General features: G+C 36.5%; 1 protein-coding gene across 2 annotated transcripts in view; it reads right to left on the minus strand.

Moving 5' to 3' along the window:
• Positions 1-17,431, minus strand: part of MAP3K5 (mitogen-activated protein kinase kinase kinase 5) — a 218,375-nt gene that overhangs the window by 136,931 nt on the left and 64,013 nt on the right. For both annotated transcript variants that reach the window (XM_030853368.3, XM_060283713.1), the window contains exon 2: positions 11,013-11,152. In XM_030853368.3, coding sequence (XP_030709228.1) covers positions 11,013-11,152 — 140 coding nt within the window. The remainder of the gene's footprint in view (positions 1-11,012; positions 11,153-17,431) is intronic.

Genomic DNA, 17,431 nt, shown 5'->3' on the forward strand with positions numbered 1-17,431 from the left:
AGAACAAACAAAACACACCCTTATCTTCATCCTGTACCACACAGCATGCTCTGCGAATAGCATAAGAAACCTGTTCTCTGTGAAGCAGGCCTTGACTGCCTTCAATGACACCTAACCTCCTAACAGAAACAGGTGATGTCCTTATTTTTGCCCTCATGACCCCTCATACGGACCTCTATGAAGCACTGCATGTACGACATTGCAAATATTGCTTCATACAATTCTCCTATCCTACAGCATGAGTTCCTTGGATGCAAGAGCCTTGTTTAGTTCATATTTGTATCCCCACTGATTGCCTAGCAGATTGCAGGGCATATAGTTGGTGCTCAATAAAAGGATGAATACATTAATTAGTTAACGAATGTATAAAATACTGGACTATGAATTAGGATAGATACGTGTAAGTCTTGGCTCTTCTCCTGAGTGGCCACGTGCCATTTCACCTCTCTCTAATATAACACACGAAGAATTGGATTGAGTGATCGCTGGTCCCTTCCAACTCTGTATTCTATCATTTACTTTTAGCTAAAGGCCTATCAGAGTCAGCACTGTCCTTGTGCCAGTGGAAGGAGAGATGTCCTCATGCCCAGCACAGGAGCTACTCTACCATGATTTCTGTTTGGTGCATCTGGCACAGAAATGGAGGTGGTGATGAAGGGATCTGTGGTGAGGGCTGAGTGCGCTGAAGCCTCCCCTCTGCTTGGCACCATAGGAAATAACCACAGCTGCTACTGGCCTACAGCCAACACGTTATGTCTTCCTGAAGAATTGCTCACTGAAGTAATAACCCTCTTACATGTCTTCTTTGCTTTCATTTCAGGTAATGCGTGCATTATAACAAATTCTAAAACTATATTAAATCACCCCTAGAGCAATCTACTGAATTCTTATGAACGCTTGCTCATGTTTTATAGAAGCTAACTGGATACAAATGGCTCTCTTGAAGGAGAGTTTACTTACAGCTTATGATGCAACCTTAAAGGAGGTATCAACTATAAGAAAGAAAGGTACTATTTGTGCATTTTAACTCAGTACAAATAAATAGCAAACAAGACCTCAAAAGGTATCTAACTACTGAGGTAGAATAGTGAATGTTTAATTTGTGCTAAATCCACTGAAGGAAAAAAAGGACAAAGGGAATAAATTTAAGAGGCAACTGCAATATTTCACATCACTTCATGGGAACTTTTCACCTAAAGTGCCTAGAAATGAAAAAAATAAAAGTCAACATAAATTCCAGTTCCTTACCAGTGAAATGTTTCTGAAGATACATTACCCCACTACAACTTTGTTCTTGCCTAAAGTCTTTCGGGGGCTTTTGATCAGTGCGCTCACTGGCTGTAACAGAAACATCCTCAAATGTTTTTTCAATACTCCAGGACCCTCTGATAAGCAACCCCAGAAGCAAGACAAATGAGACAATCTAGCCTAGGTCTCATTCCAAGGGAAGACAAAGACAACTTTTGAGAGCTATTTGGGACAATGTAACATTGAAGAGGTCATCGTAAGGATAAATAAATGGAGAGTCCCCCAAACTGGAAAGTTTCTGTGACTAACATTTAGGTAATTACAGCCAGAAGTAGGAAGTGGGAACAGCTGGTGTGAGGTTGCCAAGTCAAATGGACTCAGGGTGGAAGAAACAGAGTTAGCAACCAGGATCTGTTTCCTGAAAGAAAAGAAAGGAGAGGGCTGGGAGTTCTTGGCCAGGAAAAAAGACCATGGCTCCCCTGCTGGTGACCTTCTAGGTCTTCTCTTCTGATATATCCTTCTGTCCCAGTGGAACGTGGCTAGTTTTCTACTAAAGTTAGGAAAAAAGGAATCTTTTTTGTACTCCCCACCTCCATCCTTTTACCTGATTTCAATGCTTCAAAGCTAAACAAAGAAATATCAGACGGGCTGCTGTGAACACCACGGGCCTCACTGAGAAGGTGGGACTCATCTTTACCCTTCCACATGCTGAGCGGGCTTAGGAAGAACACGCCAACACAGGTGTCACAGAACTGGCTCATCTTTAAAGTTAGGGAACTAAGTAGACTTGTGCTTACATGTTATGCTTACATAAAAGCTCCAGTTAAAAAAAAAATCTAACAACAACCTGGAACATCATATTTTTGACGGACATATGAAATCTGTGGACAGACTTAGAGGGAAATGTACCTGATGACAAGTCCAAGAATATGGCGCTTGTCCTGCTCTGACACTTATTAACTGTGTGTGCCTCTAAGTCATTGCATCCCTGTGGATTTAGTTCTCATCTGTAAAGAAAGCATCTTCTATCTGTTCAATCTACACAGTAACTTGTCTATCTCATTGGGTCATTTTGAAAGACCAAATGAAATAAGTTTATGAGAGACCTTCAAGTGTTTTAAAGCCATAGGCAATATGAGGTATTAATACTATCAAAGCAGACAACCCCAACTCAATTCCCACCGTTATCAGATACAGAGGCATCTTGTACCAGTGTTGTTCATGATCATGGGGAAGAACACATCATGATCATGGGTAAGACATATGAGCAACTGTCAATAAAAACAACCTGTACCAAAAATCAGGTTAAATTATACCCAGGCTGGAAAGTAATCCTAAAAGAAATTCTAGACTTTCTTCTCCTCCTCTATTACTTTTGTTTCAAGTTAAAAAAAATTTATCTTGGTGGGAGAACTCTACTGTAAGTAGATACATATCTTCAAACAGCTGAAGAGTGACATTTTATACGTTCAGCATTTGAAAGAGCTTCTTAACGCAAACTTCTTATAATGTGTTGTTATTATTAAAATCAACTTCCTCTTTTTTGTCATCAGCTGTTTCTTTCAGCAATGCCTAATTGGACCATATTATTCAAGTACAAGTATTTCTCAAAAAAACAGACTGTATTGTTGCAAAGTTAAAACATAATGAATTTCGGCACAGTAAATTACATTTTACACATAGATTTCAGTAAAAATTTCAAGGATGCATTCTAAAAGGACTCAGATAGGATGATGGGTTGCAGTGCCACAAAGATCAGCTTCCACAGAAAGAATCAATTATTTATAATGAACAAAAGGGAACAGAATCCAGCAAGCCTTGCCCCATTGGGTGGAAGTTAGGAGGCTTTCAGACTCACACCTTCTGTGTGCAGAGGTATTCCTTCTTGCTTTTTAAGGTATTCGAACTCATGGTCCTGTGATGAAAGTCTCTACAAATGAAGAGAATACCTGGTGCCAACCCAGAGATATGATGTCATCTTCCATTCACTATGTAGCATAGATTCCCTTCTCCCTTTGACAAAATGAAAATAAGATGCTAGAAACAATGGGATGGGGGAGGGTAAAGGAGGAATTAGGAAGGAAAGCAAGGGCATACTTTATCCAGTATACAGATAATTCCTTTGAAGATGTAATATTGCTAATTGACATCAAAGAAAACTGGATTTTCTAGTCTCAAGCCCTTTCCCCAACCTCAGGGATTCAACAACTGGAAATCAATTCCTGCTAAAGAAATCATTCATCTAGTCTGTCAGTTCAAGATCTTGAGAGAAAATCTTGATACAGCAGTGCTCACAGGTATTTCTTAGCTGTTCCTCCCCAAAATTGTCTCTTTTTCTTCCCCCAATTTGACATGGAATTATTATAGCTCAGGTGAAAGTTAGATAATTTCTGGAATAAGTAAAACAAAAGAACAAGACTATTTTTTTCTCTCAACAGAAAAAAAAATCTTTCCATGAAATATTAAAAAGTGTATGTGGGGGCTTCCCTGGTGGCACAGTGGTTGAGAGTCTGCCTGCCGATGCAGGGGACACAGGTTCGTGCCCCGGTCCGGGAAGATCCCACATACCGCGGAGCGGCTGGGCCCGTGAGCCATGGCCGCTGAGCCTGAGCGGCCGGAGCCTGTGCTCCGCAGCAGGTGAGGCCACAACAGTGAGAGGCCCGCGTACCGCAAAAAAAAAAAAAAGGGTATGTGATGGCTAAGTTGAACAGGGGAGATGCAGAATGCCATGGTTTACAAATCAACGGTTAGTTATCAAGTAAGCAAGACACTTGTGAAAATGTCCAGGAGCAGCGCTGTTATATGGGGCAGGGCCAACGTTCACAAATCGTTAGACTACTTTATAGGATCATATTCTCAAATGACTTTTTTCCCTAATACTTACTGTGTACTTTGTACCACTGACTAAGTTAAGTGCTATTTTAGAGTGCTGAAAAGAATGCAGTAAAAATTCATTATTAAGCTAAAGAATCATAAACCTTTGGGAAAATAACATTTTAATTTCATACGCAATTCAATCTAAAACTAAACTCATCTTAGCTACTTATCTTGCTAAGGGAGATAAAACTTTAAGAAAAGGAAGCAGTGGTATAAGACGAAAAAAAAAGTTTCATGGGTTTAAGAACACTCTAGAATCTGAGCAAATTTGCCAAACACATGTAAAAATTTAACTTAAGTTCAAGGTATTTATAACAAAAATTACCTTGATCACCTCACCAGTTTACTAGAAACTGGTATAATCATCAAAATTTACAACATGGACATCACTGCCTGCTCTTTGCAAAACTATAACCATTTGCTTCAGGTGGAAATGAATGATTACCAGAAAAACAGACAATTGTCCAATTTCTCATATATAAGCACTAAAGGAGATTGGGTCTCTCTGTATCTACAGATATACATCATGGGTCTAGGTACCATGGAACTGTTTGAATGAGCAACTATGGTAGTTCTCAAGGTTCATCCATGTTGTAGCATGTGTCAGAATTTCCTTCCTTTTCAAGGCTGAATAATGTTCCATTGTATGTGTATACCACATTTTGTTTTATCCATTCATCCACTGATAGACATTTAAGTTGCTTCCATCTTTTGGCTATTGTAAGTAATGCTGTTATGAACATGGGTGTACAAATATCTCGTGTAGGTACTATATTCAGTGAGATCGTGAAGGATTAAGCATGTAGATAGACTGCTGTAGAGAACAGTTTATGAAAGCAAATCCCATCTGGAAAGTGACTTTTCAAGCAATGGCTACAGAGACTTCCCTGGTGGCGCAGTGGATAAGAATCTGCCTGCCAATGCAGGGGACACGGGCTTGATCCCTGGTCCGGGAAGATCCCACATGCCGCAGAGCAGCTAAGCCCGCACGCCTAGAGCCTATGCTCTGCAATAAGAGAAGCCACCACAATAAGAAGCCCGCGCACTGCAATGAAGAGTAGCCCCTGCTCACTGCTGCAACTAGACAAAGCCCACGTGCAGCAACAAAGACCCAACACAGCCAAAATAAATAAATAAATAAAGGATCCCTGGACCAATTAAAAAAAAAAAATCAATGGTTACAGAGAAAAATACAACTAAATTTCTTGAATAAGGAATAATCTCACATAATCATTAAGCTTCAACACAAGCTGTGTCACCACTAACTGATGTGTATATCAATCTCTAGACAAAGACTTATTCTGCAATGGATAAAATGGGAATAAAGCCTATCCTAGTGCAGAAAGAAAGATCCAAATGCATGTGAGGCTTTCTAACCACAGGTAGAACATTAGAAAAAAGAAACTAAAAAAATATTTTGAGATTCAAATGCCCAAAATATATGTAAATTATCCTGATGGCTACAGGAAATAACAGAGTATAACAACTTTTTCATTAAAAAAGGTTAATTATGAAATATTTCAAGTATATAAAAATATAAAACTTAATCATACACTCCTTTAGCACAGCAAAGAAAACCACCAACAAAACAAAAAGGCAACCTATTAAATGGGAGAAGATAATTGCAAATGATATATCTAATAAGGGATTAATATCCAAAATACATAAAGAACTCATACAACTCAATATTAAAAAAACCTGATTAAAAAATGGGCAGAAGATCTGAAATAGACATTTTTGAAAAGAAGACATACAGATAGTCAACAAGCACATGAAAAGATGCTCAACATCACTAATCATCAGGTAAATGCAAATCAAAACTACAATGAGATATCACCTCAGACCTGTCAGAATGGCCATCATCAAAAGACAACAAAGTGTTGGCAAGGATGTGGAGAAAAAGGAACCCTCATTCACCGTTGGCAGGAATGTAAATTGGTGTAGCTTCTGTGGAAACAGTATAGAGGTTCCTCAAAAGAACTACCATATGATCCAGCAATTCCACTTCTAGGTGTTTATCTGAAGAAAATCAAAACTAATTTGAAGAGATATATGCACCCCCAAGTTCACTGAAGCATTATTTCCAATAGCCAAGATACAGAAACAAGATACAGAATCTAGATGTCTATCAATAGATGAACAGATAAAGAAGATGTGGTACACACATATGTTTATATATGTACAATGGAATACTACTCAGCCATAAAAAGAATGAAATTGTGCCATTTGCAACAACATGGATGGAGCTAGAGAATATTTATGCTGAGTGCAATAAGTCATACAGAGAAAGAGAAGCACCATATGATTTCATTTATGTGCAGAATTAAAAAACAAAACAGGCAAACAAACAAGACAAAACAGAAACAGACTGATAGATACAGACAACAAACTGATGGTTGCCAGAGGAGAGGGGCGTGTGAAGATGGGGAAAATAGGTAAAGGGGATTAAGCGGTAGAAACTTCCAGTTATAAAATAAATAAGTCATGGGGATGTAGTACACAGCATAGGGAATACAGTCAATAACACTGTAATGTACTTTGTATAGTGACAGATGGTAGCTAGACTTATGGTGATCATTACTATGCTGCACACCTGAAATTAATACAATATTGTAAGTTAATTATACTTCAATTTAAAAAATTTAAAATAAAACTTTTTCACACACCTATGCATGTACCACCTAGTCTTAGAAATATAATATTACATATATAGTTGAAGACTCCTGTCATCCCCTCTCAACTCTATGCCACTCCTATCCTTCAAAGAGGTAACTATTCTTAATTTATTTATAATTCCCATACATACTTCTATCCTTTTATAATATAAATGTATAAAAAAATTGTCCTGCACGTCATTACATTTTGTATAGATGGCACTATACTGTACACAAGCTTCTATAATTTTTTTTCCCACAACACTCTTTATGAGATATATTGATAGTGGTACAGAAAGCTCTAGTTAATTCATTTTAAGTGCTCTATAAGATTCCATTAAATGACTATACCAGAAAGTAGTTATTCATTCTTCTGTTGATAGATATTTACCAATTCCTCTGGGGGAGAGGTTATTACAAACAATGTTAACATAAACATTCTTGATTATATCTCCTTATGCATGCTAAAGATTTTTTTTTACAGTATACATCTAGAGACAGAACTGCTGACTCTTGGTGATACGCTCATTTGATATTATAAGCTATTGCCAAATTGATCTTCAAAAGGTAGTGCCAACATACTCTCCCACCAGCAATGCATACGTTTTCCACTCTCCACAGCTTTGCCATTGGTATAATAAGGGCTTTTAATTGTTGGCTTTTAAGTGGTATTTCCTTGTTTTGTTTTGCTTTGTTTTTATATGAAACATTATTTAATGTGAGTGGGGAGTAGCCTAGAAAAAACAGAGGGAGCTAAACAAGGGAAAAGGGGGAAGAATCACAAGAATTAGAGCTGAGAGCAGTTGTTGTAAAGGAATTTCTGATGATAGAAGAAACGGTTCATTAAAACAACTTCCTCACTCTACACAACAGCCATTCATTTCTCCCAAGCCCTTTCTGATGACAGACGCATTCTGTGTATTGGCCCAACAACTTACTGGCCAATGGTGTCCAGACCTACTGTCCCGTTTACCGAGAGACCCCAAGGGAAGATCTGATAATTTCTCTGATGCACGAAATAAATCAGAAAACAACTGTTCCCAGCAATTTCTTATTTTCAAGCAAATGTAAATCTCAGCATTAAGAGTCTCACTAATAGGCACATAAGAAGTTTTCATGATACTTATCTAGAGAAAATTGTGAAAATTGTTATTACAATGCTAAGAAAAAAAAAGAATATCTATCAACTTCCCTTTCTCAAAGTGCAACGATGATTTTTTTTTGAAGAAAATTAAATATTTCTTGCTACAATAAGAGAGTACTTGTAATTTAAAATGACTACAAATCCTATTGCAAGTTCATGATTTGATTAGATCCTAAATATGCTTCCATATGAAAACTCAGACATAGATTTTAAGTACTTATATGGTTCCTAACAATGATTTTTCAGAAGCTTAAACTTAAAAAAAATTTTTCCTATGATTTCTTCCTAAGAATTTGCTGCTAAAGAGAAACTGTTCTCTTCAACAAAGAGCAGTAGATGGAAATAAAACTGGTGCAGCTGTACTTTCTAGATGCCCGAAGAATCAACCTAAGTGAAGCTAGGTATGGGATAAGAATAACATTCTCATTCTGTCTTTGCCCTGTGAAAATAGGGAGATGCTTCATTCTTATTTGGTTAATCCATACATAATATATTATTTGTAAATATCTCTTGTTCTGCCTTATTTCACAGCAGTTTTCCTTTCTGTTGGTAGATGGCAGGGATAACAGTTACACCTATAACTACCTGCAACAGAAATAAATTTTAAAAATTAAAAATATACACACACACACACACACACACACACAGACTTTCCTCAGTAGCAGAACCCGAGGAACTTCCATTGCTCAGAGACTGAAAAAAAAACACTTTCTACCCCAGAACTTTGTCCTCTGCAACCACATACCTATTTGGGCCAGGAACAAACTAAATAAGAAAATGGCAAAAGCTTAGGGAATACAGTCAATAACATACAGTCAGTGGAAGGAGGAAGACAAAAGAAGGGATGGATGTTGCATGGAACAACTCAGGACGTATGCTTGATGGGTTTTTCTAAAGGAACACAGTTAGCAGGAATGTCTGATATCCTTCTAACTAAAAGTAACTGCAACCAAGTTTAGTGGTTAAGGGGAACAGGCCTTGGAGGCAGGCAGACATGGTCCCAAATTTTCCATATCACCTTGGGCAAATGATTGAATTTGTTAGAGTCTCAGTTTGAAATCTTATAATTTGGTGATAGAATATATACCCCAGGGACTTCCCTGGTGGCGCAATGGTTAAGAATCTTCCTGCCAATGCAGGGGACACAGGTTTGATCCCTGGTCCAGGAAGATCCCCCATGCTGCAGAGCAACTAAGCCCATGTGCCACAACTACTGAGCCCGTGCTCTAGAGCCTACGAGCCACAATTACTGAAACCTGCGCGCCCAGAGCCCATGCTCTGCAACAGGAGAAGCCAACATAGTGAGAAGCCCGTGCACCGCAACAAAGAGTAGCCCCTGCTCACCACAACTAGAGAAAGCTCGCATGCAGCAACGAGGACCCAACGCAGCCATAAATAAATAAATAAATAATTTTTTTTAAAAAAAAGATTATATACCTCACAGGGATGTTTTAAGAATTAAATGTGAATATGTACGTGGGTAAAGCACTTAGTACCTAGCACATAGTAAGAGCTCAATAACAAGCAGTGATTATGTACAAGATAAATGAGTATATTTTAGATAGACAAGCCTCTTTAAAGAACTGTTTTATTCAAATACCAATAACACTTCTATACAAAGGCTGGCTGAAAGCAATTAAATAAATCAGTTTATTTGTCCCACACAAATTTCTGATAAGATTAGCTTTATCTCTTTCTCTCAAATGTAATTTAAAAAAATTTCCTTAGGAAAGGATGGCCATAAAATTAAATCACCAGATACCAGTAGGACAAGAATAAAAATAGTGTACTGTGAAAAATGTCCAACACAACACTGCCTGCTGAAAATAAACAATGCAAAGAAAATAAAATAGCAGAACACAAAGAGTAAATAAAATAATCTCTTCATCAACTGCTAATATATGTTGCAAATAGTACCAAATCAAAATGTTTAATTAAAAATACGCCATCATGAAATGTATGATACATTAATTAAAGGGGTACATTTGGGGCAAAATTAAGTAGGGGTTGCTTAAAGAATTGTTCCAGGTGAAAAATAGATTTAGACGGAGTTGGGGAAAATCCCTTAGTACTATTTCAGAGTATTCTGGAAAGGGATAGCCTATTAATCCCCAGCACAATGCCTGGCATACAGCAAAGGTATTTGCTAAATGACACTCTGCAGATTTTTTAGAGAAAGTCATATAAGCTTCAGATATTCAGATAAAAGCAAAATACTACTAAATTTTTTTTGGCTTGGATTTTGGGTTAGAGATCTTCATATTACCAATTCCTAAGCTACTGAAAGTATGGCTCTGGGTTTTAGGACTCCACGTTCCAAGGTTGGCTTTGATTTGGGAACTTGAAAGTATAGATGAGAAAAAGCCACGAAGAGGTAGATGGAAGTTTTGCAAAGGAAATGAATGATATCAGGTTCAGCATGAGTTATGTGCTGAACTGTTAGATGCTTTTCAAAGAATCACAGTGTAGACTCACTTGGCCTTGCAAAAGCATTTTAGGCAATCTTTTTGGATGGAGGAAATACCCTCCTATCATTAAGTTCCTATAATGGAGAGAATGCCATGAGACATGCTGAATTTTGCAGACAAATACGGTAAGTTTTCCTTCCCCTTTTCCCACTTTAACTGAAATCATATCCCAGTGAAAGAGGATGGCAATTTTTGGTGATAGAGAATTTCTACTCAGAGTACTTTCAGTAGGCAGCGTATTTCTAGTTGGAGACAGGTGTGCCCAATGAAACCCCCAATGGTGACACAGCACGAGGGCTGTCCATACTTTATGCAATCTCCTCTTCTTTCTCCAGTGTGTATACTGACAACTTCCTATTAACAACAGTCTCCTCAACTGCAACTCCAATCAGAGCTCAGAAATCAACACTAAGTTTTTCCCCTATCTGTGTATCATCAAATTTCCACATTGAATTCCAGATAAACCTCACAATGTAATTCGTCACTGTTACATAATTATTGGACTAACAAAAACATCCTTTCATAAACATACACTACTTGAATTTTTTTTTTTTGGATGACGGAGAGTTATCCCTAAAACTCTGGTGCCTAGAGTAAATATTTAGTAAACAAGTGAGGTACCTTCAGGGACTGCAGAGAGTCTGAATTAGTATCACAGTAGAGGATGATGTTGTTGGCCATGCTGAAACTTTCTCTCACTCCAAGGTGGTAAAACAAAGACGGCTGCCGGAAGGCATCACTCATCTCCACCACGGCAATATCTGCAAACAGAAAACAAAGTCCCCCGAAAGATGACACCTAAATAATGCCCAGTAAGCACTTTTCGGTTCCAGTTACTTAGTATTCAAAGAGGAAATAAGGAAACCATAGGGACTTTCCCTCTTCATTTACCACTGACTTTTTAATTAGCAGTTCTATCAGAAGTGGTTTTACAAACTGCAGCAAAACTGCACTTTTAAAACAATAAGGGGGTCATATAATTACTGGAACTAAGGAGAGTCTGCAATGGTGGGAAGCAGGACTTATTCTCTCTGTTAAATTTCAACACTGAAAACAAGTTAACAAAGGTTCCAGAAGCAGATCCATGGGAAACAGAAGCAAGTAATAAATGTAAAATGAGATTTATAAAAGCAAATAGGTAAGATGATGACTCAATTCAGAGCTGTATTTTATAATAATTAATATGTAGCAAGTCCTTAGCAAGTATAATCAAGAAAAAGAAAAATCAAAGGTATAGAAATTATGACTAAGAAGGAGAATATAACCACAGATACAAGTTCTTCCAAAGCTCATAGATGACTAACACCAGGGTGGCATAAACTTGATACCAAAATTTGACAATGTCCCAAAAATAAAATTCAGATTAGTCTCAAACTCATTTATGTATACAGACAAAAACATGAAAGAAAACTGAGCAAAATGCATCAAGCATTATACTATAAGACCACTAGATCATGGGTTTAAAATTTATTTGGGGAATGCAAGGATGGCTCAATGGAAAAAAAATCATCAGCATTCCCAAAGATGCCCCAAGTATTGATACTTTAAAATTCAGAATCCACTTCCATTTCTCATTAAAAATAACGGCAAACTGAAAATATAAGGGCACTTCTTTAAAATGAAGAATAATATATATTTCATAACAACTGCCAACTTTGTGCTTATAGGTATTCCCATGAAAATCAGGAAAAAGACAAGACTGTCAACTATTCTCACTACCAGTACACTCTCTGAAAATCCTAACTAATGCAATAAGATTTCACAAAGTATGGAAACATAATTCTATAAAATAAAATACATAATTATCATTACTTGCAGATGTTACAATTACCAACCCAAAAAACCCAGTAGAATCAATTAAACAACCACTATGAGCAATAATACAATTTAGTAAGGTGTCAAGATCCAAAATTATGAAAACCAAGAGCTTCCTTTATAATCATAATAAGCTTCTGGAAAATGTAATAAACAGATCCTACTCACAATTAAAATGAAAATGTTAACATACAGCAAATTTAACAGATGATGCTAATTTGTTTAAAATATGTGCAATACGTGACACATGAAAGGTTAATATCTTTATAAATTATCTCGATTGGTCAATTTAAAACAAATAAGAACATTACAATAGAAAATTAGGCTATGGACATAGGCAGGTAAAATCACAAAAGTATAACTAAAATGGTAAATAAACGTATAAAAATATTCTACATCTCACTACTAATAAATGCACATTAAACGAATAATAGTGTCAAGTTTTTTCCCTAACAAGTGGCCTAAGATATTTCAAAATACCCAATGGAGATGCAAAGAAATGATACTCTTACATGCTGTGGGGAACATTTTAGGAGACTTGAGTCCTTAAAATTATGCACACTCTTTGACTCAATAATTCCATTCCTAAGAATTTATCCTGTGAAAATTCCTATACATGTAGCAGATTTACTTGTAAGTATATGCACTGAAATATTATTTTTGCAGTAACAATGGAAAATGCCTAAATATCCATCAGTAGAAAAATGGCGAAACACACACACACACACACACAAATTCAATTAATGGCACGTTATTGAAAACTATATTATAGAAGAACATTTAGTATTGGGGTAAATTCAAGCTATATTAAGGAAAAATATTAAAATATATACATTATAATGTATAGCATACATATTAAAATATAATGTATACATTATAATGAATAGATTATTATATATATTCTATGTGTATATATGCACATGAATAAAAAAGTTTTGGAAAGTTGTATACCAAAATGTAAACTGTGATAAAGCTGTGTGATGGAATTATGAATTACCTTTTCCTCTTTCTATCTTCTATGTCTTTCACAATTTCTATTATGAACATTGATTACTTTTGTAATTTAGGAACCCACCAAAATACACAAAGAACATTGAAGCCCCGTGTGACTGAATGTAAAACCAAACTGCAGCACTTTTATAAAAAGCGACACAGACCCTCGAGAGGCTGTTTGAGACAGTCGGCCTTATCTAATGAATGTGAAATTAGAGTCTGCATTCTGTGAAGGAGAAATAAATCAGATCAAATGGAGGCTAAAGACATAGAAGATTGAGTGAGGTTATAAAAGGGGAGGACAGGTCACAGGAGCATCAAAAGATGTTTTCAAGGCTAACCATGACTTCGGGGCTCTTTAATACAAATGGAGAGCTTTCTTTTGGGGTCCTTACCATTTACACATCAAAAATCAACACCCGAACAAACTGAGTCACTGCATCCCACCCACACGCCCCATCTGCCTCCTGCGCCCACACGGCTTGCTCCTCCCACAGATGCCAGCCACTCAGTCAGCGACGCCGCTTTAAAATCAAGAGAAGGCATACAGTGTGGCTGAGAGAAACCAAATAAAACAGCTGCCGATGAAAAATAAATGAGAGATATACAAAGAAAAATGCTAAGTTAAAGTAGTGACAAGAGGGGGGGAAATGGGTTCTTTCCAGAGAACTGACTCGTGGAATTTGTTGCTAAAACAAAATACAAACGCTGCAGAAGGCTTTCAGATTAAGAGAGAAACGAGACATTTAAAATAAATGGTAAAAGCAAACTGAGGTATATTCACTAGATCTAAACAGGAACAGACCCATATGGGGATGCAATATAGAACATTAAAACTGCTAAATTGTATAGTAATTTTAAAATACCATAATACCATATGATAACTCAGAAGAAGACAGGCATTTTTCCTACCTCAAATTCAGATAAGTGATTTGTTCTAATGTATTTGTATTTTTTCTTAATATATTTCTTAATTTCCATAGAGGAAAATTTACTCTTTCATCTGCTTTGTAAAGTGTTAAAGCATGTGCCCATTTTTTTATTGTTGAGTTTGTTTTCTTACTGTGAGTTTTGTGTGTTTTTATATTATCTGGATATGTTTCCTTTGTCAGGTATGTTATTTACAAATACTTTCTCCCAGTTTGTGACTTACCTCTTCATTCTGTTAAGTGCCTTTAGGAGAGCCGAAGTTTTTAACTTTAAGACCAATTTATCAAATTTTTTTTCTATTGTGGATTGTGCTTTAGGTGTGGTATCTCAAAAAAATCTTTGCCTAACCCAAGTCACAAAAGTTTTCTCCTCTGTTTTCTCCCAAAAGTTTTATAGCTTTTACATTTTACATTTAAGTTTATGATCCATTTTGATTTTCTCTTCCAAAAAGTTTTGGATTTTCTATTCCATTCCATTGATCTCTGTGTCTACCTTTTGCCAATACAGATGTCCCTCGATTTACAATGGGGTTATGTCCAGATAAGCCCATAAGTTGAAAGTACTGTAAATTGAAATACATTTAATACACTTAAACTACCGAACATCATAGCTTAGCCTAGCCTACCTTCAATGTGCTCAGAACACTTGAGGACTGTACCACTAGCCCGGGAAAAGATCAAACTTCAAAATTTTGAATTATGGTTTCTACTGAATGGGTATCATTTTTGTACCATCATAAAGTCCAAAAATCATAAACCGAACTATTGTAAGTTGGGGACCGTCTGTGCTATGTACACTGTTTTGTCTACTGTAGCTTTATGGTAGGTACTGGAATCAGGCAGTGTGAGTCCTCCAACTCTTCTGTTTTCAAAACTGTTGTAGCTATTTGAGTTCTTCAATTTGCTTTCCTGTATAAATTTTAGAAGCAATTGGTAGCTGAGAGCTATCCGTTGATAGTTGCAAAAAATTCTCGCAGAATTTTGACTAGGATTATGATGACTATAGATCACTTTGGGGAGAACTGACATCTTAACAATATTGAGTCTTTCAGTGCATGAATATGGCGTATCTCTCCACTTATTTAGGTCTTCTTTGATTACTTTGCCCATCAGTATTTTGTAATTTTCAACATATAGTTCCTACACATATTTTGTTAAATTTATACCTGTTTCATTTTTGGGGTGCTATTGTAGATGGTACTCTTTTTAAAATTGCAAGTCCCAATTGTTCATTATTAGTACATAAAAATGGTTGATTTTTGTATATTGACCTTGTATCCTGAAGCTTTACTAATAAACTCACTTATTAGTTCAAGGAGCTTTTTTTTTTTTGGCCCATGCTTTGGGATTTTCTACATGGACAATCATATCATCTGTAACTAGAAATGGTTTTCTTTCTTCCTTTCCAATCTGTATGTCTTTCATGGTTTTTGTTTTCTGGTTGGTTGTTTTGTTTTGCCTTGTTATACTGGCTAGGACTTCTAGTTACACAGCATTTTTTTACACAATAATATTTCATTATCTAACTAAAGAAAATATTATCTTATTATGGCTACCTTCTGACTCTGATGCATATCTTCTCAAAAGTAATAAAATAAACAGGTGAAAATTTTTTTCCTTGTGAAATCATCCTAAGACATGCTAAAAATGCATAAGATGATGTAATTAAAACAAACTAAATAAATGCCTGATATGCCACCATTTTTGAAACTCACTTATATGGGGTACAGTTTACCCACTTTATTTTATAAACATGTATTTAGTAATTACACGTGTCAGACATCCTGTGCTTTTCAAATATTAAATCACTTAATCTTCATAATACCCCTTTTGTGGTAGGTAATGTTATTATCTCAGGACATTGAGGTAGAGAAGGTATAAGTAATCAGCCCAAAATCAGTCTGAAAGCGGTAGCACCAGGATTCAAACCCAGGCAATCTGGCTGGAGAATCCATGCCCTTAATTCTTAAATGAGCCACACACTACACTTATAGGATATGGAGGTTCTAAAGATCAGAACAAAAATGAAATGCAAAAATAGATTTGGGGACTGACGCATATATACTCCTGTAATGTATTTCATGAGTAAATGCACGTAATAATCGTCTAACTGAGCTTTTGTGGTAATATTGTGCGTAAAATTGCCACATTTCAAAATTTAAGGCTGTCTGTCATTTAAAAATATAGGCAAAGACATTAAAATCTCTCACAGTTGTATATAAGGTGTAGTTTCTTTCCTTCTTCCAATTCAATTAACGCTAAATGGAGCATCAAATTAGGTTTGCCAGGAGTTTATTAAAGCATAATAAATTTCTAGGACAATCACATAAGACTGTTGTGAGTAATTGCATTTTGGTCAGCAAATGGCAGTGGTTCATGGTCTGCGTTACTTTCTATTTAATTTTTCCTTGGTAAACCATATCTGTTAAATATCTCACAAGAGCTGCTGCTGCCGTTGTAAAAAGCAGCATTGAAGGAAGACATGAATGTTTATTTCCATCTATTCAGCGTTTTTCCTTAAGCATCAGGATCGCTGATGACAAAGCAAGAGCCCAGTAGTGATTCAGCTTGTTCTGTAGTCTAGAAGTGCTCTAAAGTTTCATAATCACTGGAAACTTCCCAAGTTATTACACAGAACTACGCATCCAGTCATGACGGATTAATCCCCACAATGACCCATTAGTTCCAGTTTAATTCAGCAAACATCCTGAGCCATTCTCTAGTAGGATGGATGACAGAAACCTATGTGGGTGAGGCATCAGCTGGCAACGGAGTCAGAAAGTGGAGCACCTCAAACAGCACCCCCGGCACATCAAAGGCATTATGGAAGAAGCCAAGGAAAGGAAGGGTACCTGGGACTTGGTTGAGAAATACAGAAAACCACACTAGAAAACTACGTCAATTCCCAATGGGATCCTTAATGGGTGAACCAAGAGAGATACTCTAAAGGGCAGACACTAACCCCCAAATGATCATCCCTTCTTAATTCTTAAGGGAAGCATAACCTGCATTCCATTGATTTTTCTTTTATGAATGAATAAGGGCTGTTTACAACTAATCTACAATATGAAAATTACTAAAATGTTACTCATAGCCTAAAAGTAGTGCCCCAGGAGAGTATCCTGAAGTTTCTAAGTCAGTTTTCTAAACCCTGGCAGGGATACAATGTTGAGAAATTGCAAAACTCCTACTGTACAGCTAGAATTGCTGAGATTTTCAGGAAGGATAGAAGAATAATCCATCATCATTGTTGTTTTGAATTGGTCATGGTTTGGCAATTCCTGCTTTAAATTACTACTCATT

The sequence above is a fragment of the Globicephala melas genome, chromosome 14 (genome assembly GCF_963455315.2).
Source record: "Globicephala melas chromosome 14, mGloMel1.2, whole genome shotgun sequence".
Classification (NCBI taxonomy): Eukaryota; Metazoa; Chordata; class Mammalia; order Artiodactyla; family Delphinidae; genus Globicephala; species Globicephala melas.